At 57.5% G+C, this 12,144-nt stretch overlaps 2 protein-coding genes across 17 annotated transcripts in view; one reads left to right on the forward strand and one right to left on the reverse strand.

Annotated features, from left to right (window-relative positions):
- MAP4 (microtubule associated protein 4) overlaps nt 1-10,915 on the forward strand; it is a 195,288-nt gene extending 184,373 nt beyond the window's left edge. For 6 of the 9 annotated variants that reach the window (XM_044253680.1, XM_044253679.1, XM_044253681.1 and 3 more), the window contains 4 exons: nt 4,804-4,885; nt 6,383-6,495; nt 8,330-8,519; nt 8,645-8,837. In XM_044253680.1, coding sequence (XP_044109615.1) covers nt 4,804-4,885; nt 6,383-6,495; nt 8,330-8,519; nt 8,645-8,652 — 393 coding nt within the window. In that variant the 3' untranslated portion in view covers nt 8,653-8,837. Of the gene's footprint in view, nt 1-4,803; nt 4,886-6,382; nt 6,496-8,329; nt 8,520-8,644 lie in introns of all 9 variants that reach the window. The other 3 variants (XM_044253675.1, XM_044253678.1, XM_044253673.1) reach the window with 2 other exon arrangements.
- Nucleotides 10,121-12,144, reverse strand: part of DHX30 (DExH-box helicase 30) — a 30,887-nt gene continuing 28,863 nt past the window's right edge. For all 8 annotated transcript variants that reach the window (XM_044253665.1, XM_044253668.1, XM_044253667.1 and 5 more), the window contains 3 exons: nt 11,956-12,059; nt 11,737-11,876; nt 10,121-11,625 (listed from right to left, as the gene is read on the reverse strand). In XM_044253665.1, coding sequence (XP_044109600.1) covers nt 11,372-11,625; nt 11,737-11,876; nt 11,956-12,059 — 498 coding nt within the window. In that variant the 3' untranslated portion in view covers nt 10,121-11,371. The remainder of the gene's footprint in view (nt 11,626-11,736; nt 11,877-11,955; nt 12,060-12,144) is intronic.

A 12,144-nucleotide genomic window follows, 5' to 3' on the forward strand; every position in this document is an offset into this window, starting at 1 on the left:
ACTGGTGTGGGTGAAGCGTTCAAAGACAGTATCTGCTTCAGGTGATAAAGATCCCGCTTACAAGGGTCCCGGGTGGGCACCGACTTTAGCTTTCCTTCCAGGCTTTGGCCTAGATGAAGTCCGGTGGGCAGGAGAGTCTGAAGGGATCTGTCGTGTGTGTGACAGAAATGCACTTGGTATGGCGTGCGGTCTGTGCACGAGCTCAGGACATAGGCATCATTCGTCACCACCTGTGCTCGTCCCACACTGCTTACGCATGATTTCCAAGGTTTTTTAAAAGCATTTTTTAAAAGATGTTATTGATTGGTTAGAGAGTGTGAGCTAGGGGGAGACACATGATGACAGAGCAGGGGGGACAGGGATGAGCAGACCCTGTGCTCAGTCTCATGACCTGAGCCACAGTTCAGAGTCGGCCGCTGAACCGACTGAGCCCCAGGCGCCCTATAAACTTTTCATTGTCGGGGAGGCCTCCTTAGACAACAAGGCATCCGGAAGCTGCCTGGGAGCAGTGTTTGGGGGCGGCAAGAGGAGGGTAAATGGCCTGGATGGAGGCACTGTCCTTCCTTCAGCCCCTCCATGAAGCCAGTACAGACACATGTGCGGTGGAGAAAGTGTGGGCCCGCCATGCAGGCCGAGCAGTGTCCCATGTCACACACAAACCTCGTCCCCTCCTGGATAGATTCTGAGGCCGACACCCGAGGAGAGGCCTGGAGCAGGATCCCAGTCAGTGCTCCAGAGCCCCCCCCGCCACCCGTACATGTGCCCCCCTTGTTGGGAACCAGGGACACGTGAGGGCAGGGAGCAGAGCAGATTTTCCCCCAATTGAAGATTTTGGGACCATTTTTCTCCCATTTCACCCTCATAAGGAGAGACGTGTGTGATGGGCTCTTACAGACCCGGTGGCTGTGTCATCTCAGCTTCTGCCACTGCCTGCGGTGGGCTTCGGTGTGTCCCAGGCCGGGGTGGTGGGGGGCGCAGATGGTGCAGACAGCTAGAGTGAGGTGTGGGGCATCCGTGGGCGGCGGGACAGCAAGAGGGCTGCAGAGGCAGCGTGGCTTCCGCTGGGGCCGCATATCTGAGAGACACATGTCCTAGGTCAGGGAGGCAGCAGGTGCCTCCCTAAAGCATCAAGTGGTGGCAAGTAGGCGGGGGACGAGGGCAAGTCGGGGAGAATTAATCTGGAAGGGACTGTGCCTTCTCTCTGTGCCAGCCACGTCTCAGATGCAGCGGGCCTCATTAAGTGAGGGGGACATAGTTACACTTTTTAAAACTTGAAGTTGTAGAGAATTTTCAAATACATACAAAAATAGGAAAAAAACACTACAGTGAACCGGATGAACCTTTTACCCAGCTTCATTTATTTTCCTTGTGGCCAGCCTTTTTTTAAAATGATCTCTACTATACCCAGTGGGGGTCTCAGACCTGTGACCCTGAGATCAAGAGTCACACGCTCCACGGAGCCACCCAGGTGTCCCTCCTTGTGCCCAGTCCTAGATATTCGTCTGCAGATTCTCGGTTTATAACTTTAAAAGATAAGAACTCTTCACGTGTGTACATACGTTCGTGTACGTACGTGGGTGTCAGACTCCCACTGACATGTTAAACAGGTTTACTTGTTTGAATCAGGATCCAAGTAAGGCCCATAAACTGTGATTGGTTGATGTGTCTCTTGTCTTAAGTTTCTTTTTACTCTGCAGGCCCCTTTCAGGTATTTTTCATGCGTAAACCAAGTTGCTTGTCCTCGAATCTGGACTCTGCTGATGACAGCCCCATGGCTTCATTTAGTGTGCGTCCGTGTCCCTTGATAGTCTGTACATTGACTCAGGTTTGATCTCCCCCACTCCCAGATTTTTGCAAGACTTTCATAGGTTGTGGTGGTATTTCACATCGTGTTTCACTCTCTGGTTCTCTCTCTCTCTCTCTCTCTCTCTCTCTCTTTCTCTCGGGTGGCCAGTACCAAGAGCCATGCGTTCAGTAGGGGTGCACTGTGTTGCTTCCTCCTCCGTCCGCTGGCTGGCGCATGTCTGTAAAGCAGAACTGCCTCTTCACCAGCTGATGTTTACTTGAGGACCAGACAAGAAGTAAACAAGCGGTGGCCTCAGTGGCAGAACGCTGGCTCAGGAAATGCGTGGGCTCTAGACCTGGGCCAGTGAGCTCCGTCACTGCGTGCGGCTGTCTCGGGGTTGGCACGAGATGAGTTGCCACCGGTGCTGCGGGACACATCTGTCTTGGTTCAGTGGCTGCCAGAACGTTTGGTTGGGAAAAGCACTTCCCCGTGTTCTCATTTCGAGAGAATTGCAGCCTTGTTGGAAAGAGGAGACAAAGCGGAGGCCTTTGTTTTGAGGGTGATAAGTCCTTTATAAATGACAACTGAATGCGTGAACCACTTAGTGTCCTGTTGATGCTCGCGTCCCTTCATGATGACGCAAAGAAGAGGTGGAGTGAGGCTAGAGCCCGGGAAGGCTTTGAAGAAGGTGGCCCTTGAGCTGGGCTTCGAGGGACAGGGAGGAGAAAGCGGTGGGCTTGCCAGGCGAGGGGCAGTATGAGCAGCCGGGGACGATGGCTCACGCAAGCTGAGGATTATGGGAAATGACTCTGCGGCCGGCCCTGGGCTGCAGGTGGGCGCAGGAAAACGCAGTAGGCATTGCACGTATGCTCTTGGAGTACAGTTGAAACCGTATTTCTTCACGCTGACGAGAGGGAGAGGGTCCTAGAAGGTGATGTGACCACACCGGTGGGTGTGGCACCTGCTGGCAGGCCTCCCTGGGCCCCTGCCTGGAGGACTTGGCTGCAGGGGAAAGCTGGGCTCTTCCACAGAACCAGGGAGCAGCTGGGCCACTCACAGGACCCTGGAATCTTCATCCCAGAACCCGGTGCCCACTTGTAGAGGAAGCACAAGCCCTCAGTCCCGGTAGCAGAATGCTCACCCCTGCGGGATTCCTGTCAGATAGAAGGCTCGTCGTCCTTTGATGACTCCCTGGCAGTGAGCAGAAAGTCAGGCTGACCAGAGCGCCATGGAGCCTGGAGGCTGCGCCTTGTCGCTGCAGCTGTGGGCCCGGGGCCGCTGGCATGGGCTCTGCGCCCGGACGCCGCCGTGCGGTGCTCAGCGCCGCGAGGGGCCTGTCATGCAGGGGGGCGCGACTTCCCTGAACAACCAGCAGAGCAGCGGAACTGAGCAGCAGAACTGAGCAGTGCTCACATATAAATTAGCAAAGTTTTGGTGGTGGTGGTGGTTTTTTGTTTTAACTTTATCTGCACGTATTCTATGCAGAACGTGCTCCAGGGCCTCAGGTTCTGGTTCTTCGGGTTCCCCTGGGATCCCGTTTTCTTCTGAGCAGCTGCATCTTCTGGTTTAGGAACAGCCTGCTCCCTCCGTCCGGAGCAGCTCGAGTGGCAGGGAGAGCGCGGTGTGGGCTCACCCAGCCCCGAGCCCCGGGAGCTCCACGCTGCGTCTTAGTGGCTTTGTTCTCCTGTTATGCTCCGTGACCAGGGAATCAGACTCCCACGCTTTCGGTTCAGCGTGACTCTGCCTCTCTAAGCATGGGCGATAAAAAGTAAGCACTGTCTTGGGGCACCCACCCTGTGTCCAGCCCTGCCCTTCGGCCTGGGCCTGCGTCCCGCCTCCGCCCCTCCTCCATCGTGGCGACGGGGTGGCTCCTGCAAAGGGACACCTTTCAGATACTTGGCGCCTTTTCGATTATACCTGCCCTGGATGGCCTGGGCCGTTTCACATGTTCTTAAAGTGAATGCGAAGGTTTGAGCCTCTTGATTTGCCTGATTTTGTGGGGTTTTCTGGATCAAGTGAATAGTGAGCCATTTTCAGAGATCACTTCAAACTGCTTACGGGAAGAGCGTTGTTATTGTTTTTAGTGGGAATATCCAGTGCTGGGAGGAGGATGTGGTCGGACAAACACTTCAGCTTGGTGGTGGATGTCCGTTGTCACATTTCTAGAAAGCAGTTAGGTCCCGTGGCTTAAGAACCTTAATACATACAGTCTAAACCTTTGGCCAGGTAACTGAAGTTCTGGGCATCCTGCTTACAGGGTCATCAGACTTGTCATGACTTCTGTTCATAAAGATACTTAATGCTGCCATGATGGGTTTTTGTTTTTGTTTTCGTTTTTAAGTTTTTTTTGTAGGGGGAGAGAGTGAGGGGTGGGGGTGCAGAGGGAGAGAGAAAGTCCTAAGCAGACTCCACTGAGCGTGGAGCCCAACACGGGGCTCAGTCCCACATCCCTGAGATCATGACCCAAGCTGAAAGCAAGTCAGATAGGTGCCCACTCCACCAACCACACCCCCGAGGCACCCATATTGCTGCCATGGTTTTAATGGTGAAAAATTAGAAAAAATCCAAATGTTCAATATCAGACATGGGTTCGGTTTATATAAGATCTTAGAGAATAGATTATTATATGTGGCCCCTCTTTACAATTCTCAACTTCTGTGGGAAAACGTTTGTAACATGAATGAAGCAGGAGTACGTATCCTAGACAGATGCCTGTGTGGTCACCCAGGAAGGAAACACACACTGGGAAGAACTGGCAGAACATGAAAACATGACTCCAGATTTTCTCTGAGCAAGGGGTTAATGGGTAAGATTTCAGGTGGAACAAAATGACATTTTAGATTTGGATCCAGACAAATGGGAGAAGAGCTGCCCAGCAGGTGTACCGTTGCGACGGGGAGGGAGCGGCCCAGTGTGCATGGGAACCGCTTCGGTCCGCCTGGGGTGGGCGCGGAGGCTGCAGGCCCTGGATACAGTCTCTCTCTGAGGCAGTGCTCTTCTTGCGATTGGTTTCTCAGGTTCAGATTCAGAATAAGAAGGTGGACATCTCTAAGGTCTCCTCCAAGTGTGGGTCCAAGGCCAACATCAAGCACAAACCTGGTGAGTGCTGTCTCCTACACCCCAATCCCAGCATGCCTGGGGCCTGTGGTCCTGCCAAGGCCGGCTGCATCGGTCATTCCCTCAGGATTCCTGGAGCCGCCCCCGCCCAGGAGGCAGTAATGCCAACTGCGCAGTGAAGTGCCTGTCAGGGAGAGGGCTCTGGGCACTCAACACCTCGGGGCCTTTGAGGAGGAGCAGGTCGTGAAGGCTGCCATTGGCCTGGGCATCACTGTCTCCAGCACCTGCCGCTGGCCTGGCCCTCCCGGGTCACGGGCCAGGACCTGGTGCCGAAGGAGTTGTTGGATTAGCTTCTCCTGTGAGGCAGTGGAACCTCAGCAGCTGGCCACGGCTGGGGGTCTCTCTGCTGCAGCAGGGCTGTGGTAAGCCCCAACCCTGGGTCCAGCTTCCCGGAGGCGGGGCACCGGGGGCATGGCGTTCCCTCTCAGCAGAAAGTGTCATCATTCATTAGAGAACATGTCCTGTTTAAAAGAATCAGAACGGTTCGGCCCTTAACTCGATGTCACCTTCCTCTTTTTATCTGGAAAATCTACTCTAGTGTGGTATCTCACTCCCTAGTGCTGCTGACTGACTGGAGGCCCGGATTTTTCCTGGGGTGGGGTGGGATGGGAAGTGGACTTCAGGCTGGGGGCGAGTTGGTGAACGTGGCAAGAAGCTGGGACGTGAGCCGAGGAGACGGCCACGTGAGGGAAGCGCAGCTGCGGGACCTGGAGCAGGGCGGACCCAGCAGAGCAGTCTGGGCCCAGATCCTGTGACCACACCATGGCTGTGAGCTCTGAACCTTGTCCTGGTGTGCGGGCCACCTCCATGCCCCAGCCAGGCAGGAGCACTGGGCCCCGGACCCTGTCCCTGTCCTTTCTAAACTCAGTGCCAGGACCATTCCCACCGCTCTTCCTTTTCCTGCACTGCAGAGAAGCCGCTTTCCACTTTCCTTCTTGTCACTATAGTGCAGCTCAGTTCAGCGGCTCAGACAGATCAGTTCCATCCTGTCTGCCCGTCAACCAGCTTGACGGTGACTTTGGGCAAGTCATTCGTCTTTTCCAGCCTCGGCTCTAGCAGTTGTGAAACCAGGATCCTAACCCTGACGGACAGAGTGTTTGTAGACTGAAAGGAAGCGGGGGCACCCCGTACCCCCCAGTCAGAGGGAGTCACTACACTGCCAAGAGAACCTAAAAGCGCACGCCCTCGAGCCACCTTTTTGGCTGGAAGCCGTGCCTCAGGCCTCTGGCAGAGGTGAGGGCAACTTTGCTTCTAGGTGGAGGCGTTCCCGCTGCAGGTGCAGATTGTCAGCGCCACGTGGAGAAGATGAGTCCTCTGTGACAGGCACGTTCACTGTCCGTCTTGCGTTGTCCCCAGAGCCACTGGGAACAGGTCACATTGGTGTCTGTACGGGGCACGCAGCAGGTCCTCGGGCCAAGCTAGGATCCCTGTTCCAGCCTCCCGGTTTTGCCTGTGTGACCGGTGGTTTTTTGTTTTCAGGTGGAGGAGATGTCAAGATTGAAAGTCAGAAGTTGAACTTTAAGGAGAAGGCCCAGGCGAAGGTGGGATCCCTCGATAATGTGGGCCACCTGCCTGCAGGAGGTGCCGTGAAGGTAGCGAGTGGGGCATCGGGGGCCACAGCAGGGGACGCTGCCTGGCCAGGGTGGGTGGGGTGGTGCCGCTGGAGTCAGGGTCACGGCAGCTGGGTGCCTGTCACCGCCCCTCAGTATCGTCAGGAGTCCTGTCCCCCACGCTGTTGTGTGTTCCCCGTGTTCATCATCAGTCCCGAGTGAGGCAGGAGAGGTAAAGAGGCCCCGGCCCAGCGGCCTCTGCCCTGTCCACCTGGGGAGAGACCCTCTCCTGAGAGCCGTGGCCTGCCTTTCTGAGCCCATCTCAGCCATTTCCAAAGGGCCTGTGAGCTGGGATGCTACTCCCCCACAAGGTGGGTGGTCCACGTGGCCTGACTGTCCCTGTCTGCCTCAGGAGAGGGCACTTGGGGACGTGCTCCATGCAAGGCTCCGCTGGGCCCGTGAGCAGGGTAGCATGGCTTCAGCGCCACCCCGGGCTGGGGCTCTGGGAGAGCGCTCAGGTGGGCAGGGCTTCCCATTCTCGGGCCTGGCTGGGCCTCTCCTGCCTTCCTTCCCTCCCTCCCTCCCGCCTTCCCTTCCTCCCTCCTTCCACAGACCCTTTGTGCCAAGACGCTGTTGTCCTCTGTTCCGCGTTGTTGCGGGGGCGGGGAGACCCCGGGGGCAGCAGCTTGCTGAGGAGAGCTGCAGCTGCTCAGGGGAAGGGGAGCAGGGGTGAGGGCGAAGAGCAGCTGTGGTGGGCCTTCCCTCCCGCCTGGCCCAGCCCAGCGTCTCTCCCAGCTTCCGATCCCAGTTTGGGGTCCTGGCCCTGTCACAGGCTCTCAGTCATGCCTCCAGACCTTGTGAGGAGCCACTCCCTAGTCTGTCCTAGTGGGGCACTAGCTCAGGTGTCGTCCCTTGTCCGAGGCCACGTGGCAGGTACTCTGGACCAGGGTTTGCACCCCCAAGTCTGGTGTTCTTTATTCCCATCATCTCCCTTTATTATTTCTGGAATTGTTTTCCAATACAGAGGCCTGTCTCCTTCACTGTTGTGATTAGAAACCGCTGTGGAGTCATTGTCCCCTTTTGGGCATTCTGGGGCCCAGAGGTTCCAGCTCCCCACTGGCCTTCCCTTTTCTGCTTTACTCGTACTGGGTGTTCACCGCCCATGCCATCCTCCTCCTAGGAAGCCCTCGGGGCCCCAGAGTTTCTCTGGGTCACACCTCTCTGGCCACCCCTCCTGTGTCCCCCGGCTCCAGGAGGGCGCCCAGCACAGCAGAGGCCCCCGTGTCTGGAGACAGCTAGGTGAATAGGCAGGGGTGCCCCCGAGTTTCCAAGAGAGCCTCTCTGTACAGCTCCTCTGCGATGGGAGTGGTCTGGAGTTCACGGGGTCAGAGGTGGCAGGCTGCACCCCTCTAACCCGATTTTAGGCTCCCAGAGCTCCCTAGCTGGCCTGCAGTACCCCTGCTTCCCAGCCAGTTGCAGACCCATACTCAGCGATCGTCCCCCGGGTTTTTGTTGCTGAGCCGCTGTCACGGCTAGCTGTTTGGTGCCATCGTGGGTGAGAAGCCTGCCCCTCTCGCCTTTCACCCCAGAAAGACTTCAGGGAACCTTGCCCTTCACGGAGGAGTCTTCCAGAGTATGTCACTAGCTAGGCCACACACTGGGCCTAGGGCTGTGCTCTCTTGCTCTGCGCTGGGCCAGGCCTCAGGGTCAGGAGTCGCCTCATGGTGGGGGATCGGGGTGGGGAGTACCTGGCCTAGATTCTTCGGCCAACTGTGGGCAGGGGTGGGGCGGGGCTGTGTGTAAAACCCACCACCATCACCCATCCCACCTCCTCCCCGACTGACCCTGCACTGTCTCCCCCACTGTTTCATTGTAGACTGAGGGCGGTGGCAGCGAGGCCCCTCCGTGTCCGGGCCCCCCCGCTGGGGAGGAGCCGGCCATCCCTGAGCCAGTGCCCGAAGCTGGCGCCCCCACTTCAGCCAGTGGCCTCAGTGGCCACACCACCCTGGCAGGGGGTGGTGACCAAAGGGAGGCCCAGACCTTGGACAGCCAGATCCAGGAGACAAGTAAGTGGCTGGGCTTGGCCTGAGGGCCAGCCGGGGGCCCTGCCACTGGCTGCAAATTGAAACTTTTTTTTTTTTTTGAGTAGCGTGTGGCCTAAATTTTAACCAAGCAACCTTTTATTTTCCAGGCATCTAATGATGACATTCTGGTCTCGTCTTCCATCCCCTGTGTTCCCCCTCTTGTGTCCCTTGTTCCTCCCTCCCTTCCCTCCTCCCGTGTCACTGCAGATTGAGACCTACAGGCTGACGTTCCGGGCAAACGCCAGGGCCCGCACCGACCACGGGGCTGACATTGTCTCCCGCCCCCCCTACTTCCCTGGCGGCCCCAGCTCAGGCACCCGGGCCCTTGGTTCCCTCTCCCGGGCTGCGATCTAGACCCCACACGGCTTGGATGCTGGGCAGTCCTCCAGGCCCTACCCCCTTCCCCCGCCCTGCTTGCCCCCGGCAGCAGCAGACCCACTCCCAAACCTCCACTGCTCCCCCCCCCCCCCGGGCCCGCTACTTGCTTTGTTCCTGTCCCATCATTGCGCATCGCTCTGCACACGGGGTTGGGAGGTGAATGGGCTGGGGAGGCCAACTTGGGATTTTATGGGATCTAGGAGGGGGGGGAACCGGATTCCAACCTCCTCTTTGGGTTTTTCGGACCAAACCCAAGAGAAACTGACATACCCACCCTCCTCACTGGGCCCACTTGGAGAGAAGAGTGGAGCTGGACAGCTGCACCGTGGCAGGATGCTGACAGCACTCCCCGGAGCCCACTAAGCCACTGCCTCTTCCTGTGACCCTCTGTGGTGCCCACTGTGCAGGTGGGGCCAGGCACCTCTTGCTGCCCTGCCCCAAGTTAGTTAAGGGTCAGCTCTGACTGTCCTCACTGCTTCCCATACCCGCCTAGCTGCTGTCACACAGTCTTTTCTTCTTGTTTCTTTTTTTTTTTTTTTTTTTTTTTTTAAATAACCTAAAAACTGATAGAGGAGTTTTGCAGGTTGAAGCCATGTCTAAATGAAAGTCCTCAGTAGGTGTTAAAGGAAACAGGGAGGGGAGATCCTTAAGCCTCCAGCCAGGAGGTCAGGCATCAGGGGCTGCCCTGGCCTGGGCAGCTTGGGGCCCCGGAGAAGGTGTGGGCACGGCAGGTGAGGTGCAAGGGCTGTAGCCTGGTGAGCAGGGAGGGCATACTAGGGACTGGTCAGAGTGTGGTCTGGTTGTTCTGGTATTTTGTGTGTATGCTGCTTTTCTTTTCTAACCAAGAGGCTGGTTTTGGCATCTCTATCTGTCTCATTCCCTGGGATGTAGTGGGAGGTACAAGTTTGGGGTTGGAGAAACAGGGAAGGACTCTGGAGATCATAATCCTCCAGACTCGAAGGCCTAGGACACCAGAGCCCTGTTACCAGGGAGCCCAAGATGTCCAGACTCATGTGGGGGATGGGGAATCAGGTGTGGAAATTTCAAAAAGGCAGGAGACCGGCCATCTCTCCCACCCCTAACAGCCTGACTGGGGAGGGGGAGAGGCGAGGCCAGCCTGTGCAGGGGTGTCCCAGCTAGGCCCGGTCTTGGGATGGCTGCAATGATGAGAAATCCCGGGAATTGTATTGACACGAAGATTCTTATTGCACTTGTATTTTTTTTTTTTTTGTATTAAAGTTTGCATGGTTTCTAATAAAGGATTAAAATGTAACAGTTTGTAGTGAAATGGCGGGGAGTCTCTGAGGGCGTCTCCTCTGGAGGAGCATTTCCTGCAGCGCAGACTTGCCCCTTGAGGTCGCCAGACTTGGCCCCTCGCCGCCCCACCCCGCCATTGCGCCTGTTGTCTCCCTTCCTGGAGCCCAGGAGGAAGGGTTCTTGACGTTGGTTCCGATCGGACCTCCATGTAGAGGGCGGGCATCTGGGCCGGCAGGTTCTCCCACTTCGGAGGTAGCATTTCCCTCGGAGAGGTGGGACACCACATCCGCAGCTCCCCAAGCACGTGCTGCAGGGGGCTGGTGGAGAAAGCCTTCCCTGCACCAGATGCTAGAGTGCCATGTGCCAAGGACATCGGGGCACCCGCGTCTTGTCAGCAGGAGAGAGGGACGGAAGGCAGCTGGGGAGGAAGGGGGACAGCTGCAGGGCCGGAAAGTACCTGTGCCCTCCTCTTTAGCCCCGGGGCCACAGATGCTGAGGCAGGTGACTGGCTCTCAGTCCGAGGGAAGGGCTGTGAGAAGTGAGCCTCGTGGGGAACAGTCTGTGTGGGCTGGTGTGGTCCCAGCTCCCTTGAAGCGTCCCCCAAGGCCGAGAAGGTGCCCTGACAGCATGTGGGTGCATTTCTGCACCTCCAGTTTGCTTCTGGCTCAGCCATTGCCTGTGTCAATCTGTGATTCTGTTGTACTTCTCTCAAGAGTCAATAAAGCTCATGATGTCCTACCGCACGGGCCCGTCTCTTCTGTCCGTCCTGGTTTGTCTCCAGCTCCAGCATCACTGACCTTGCCCCGTAGCGCATCCGCTGGCTTCAGCGTGCTGCTGGGTACCATGCCGTCTTGATGACCTTAGCAAAGTCACAAAAGGGCTGCTGCACCACCTAAGGCCCCTGAAGGTTGAGGTTCAAGTGGCCTTAGCTGCTTGTGGAACTTGTCCCTGGTTCTGCTCAAGGGGCTAGGAGGTAAAGATTCACGAAGAGCCCGCAGTGGACCACCGGCCCCGAGAGGGAGGCCAGGGTCCTGGCCCAGAAAAGGCAGCAGCCCTGGGCCCTGTAAGAAGCAGGAGCGTGGGTGCCGGGCCCCCGAGAGAGGAGCCCCCCGCGGAGAGCAATGCTCACAAGGGATAAATAGAACTTTATTTTAAATAAACATTTGCACTCTGTACACAGCCCCAGCAGACAACGGGGCTCAGTCATCCGCCGTCTTGCGCACGTCAAAGCTGCCGCAGGGCCCACGCAGCAGCTCCGCCAGCAGCGCCAGCAGCTGCCCGTGCTCCTGCTGCACGCCCGGCGGCAGAGCGGCCAGCTCGCTGCGCAGACTCCGCTCCACCATGCGGCCCAGCGCTCGGCGCAGCTCCCGAAGCAGCCGCACGGTGCGCGAGTCGCCCTCCAGCCGCAGCAGATCACTGTCGCTCAGGGAGATGGTAGCCCGGCGCCCATCATCTGCAGGGGGTGGGGGAAGAGAGCGCAGAGGTGAAGCCAGGCTGGGGGCTCCCCACCAGGGACGCAGACCAGCCCAAGCCGTGGTGGGGCAGAAGGCAGGTGAGTACCCACCACGGATGTGGACGTCTCCGTCGGTCAGCAGCAGCACAGCTAGTGGGTGCACCTGGGAGGAGTCCCGGACGAAGACACTGCCGTTGGACTTGACAGCCATGAAATACGTCAGCCACCGGCTCCGCAGCCGCGTGGCCTCTCTATGGAATAGAAGGCAGGGGTGAGTCCACCCTTCTTGACCAGGCCAGCCGCCCTTACCCGGCCCTGCCTGCTTCCTACCTGTTAATGGTCGACTTGTGTAGCAAGATGTTTCCTGATTTGGTCCTGTACGTGACGCTGTTGGGCTTGAATTTGCCCTGCCGAGTCACCTTGCCCTGTCTCACCTACAAGGATCAAAGGAGAGACAGGCAGGCTGAGCGAGAAGCAGGGGGGTAGGGGGTGGGGTTGATGGGGGAAGGAGGCTGGGGC

This window comes from Neovison vison, chromosome 6, assembly GCF_020171115.1.
Source record: "Neovison vison isolate M4711 chromosome 6, ASM_NN_V1, whole genome shotgun sequence".
Classification (NCBI taxonomy): Eukaryota; Metazoa; Chordata; class Mammalia; order Carnivora; family Mustelidae; genus Neogale; species Neogale vison.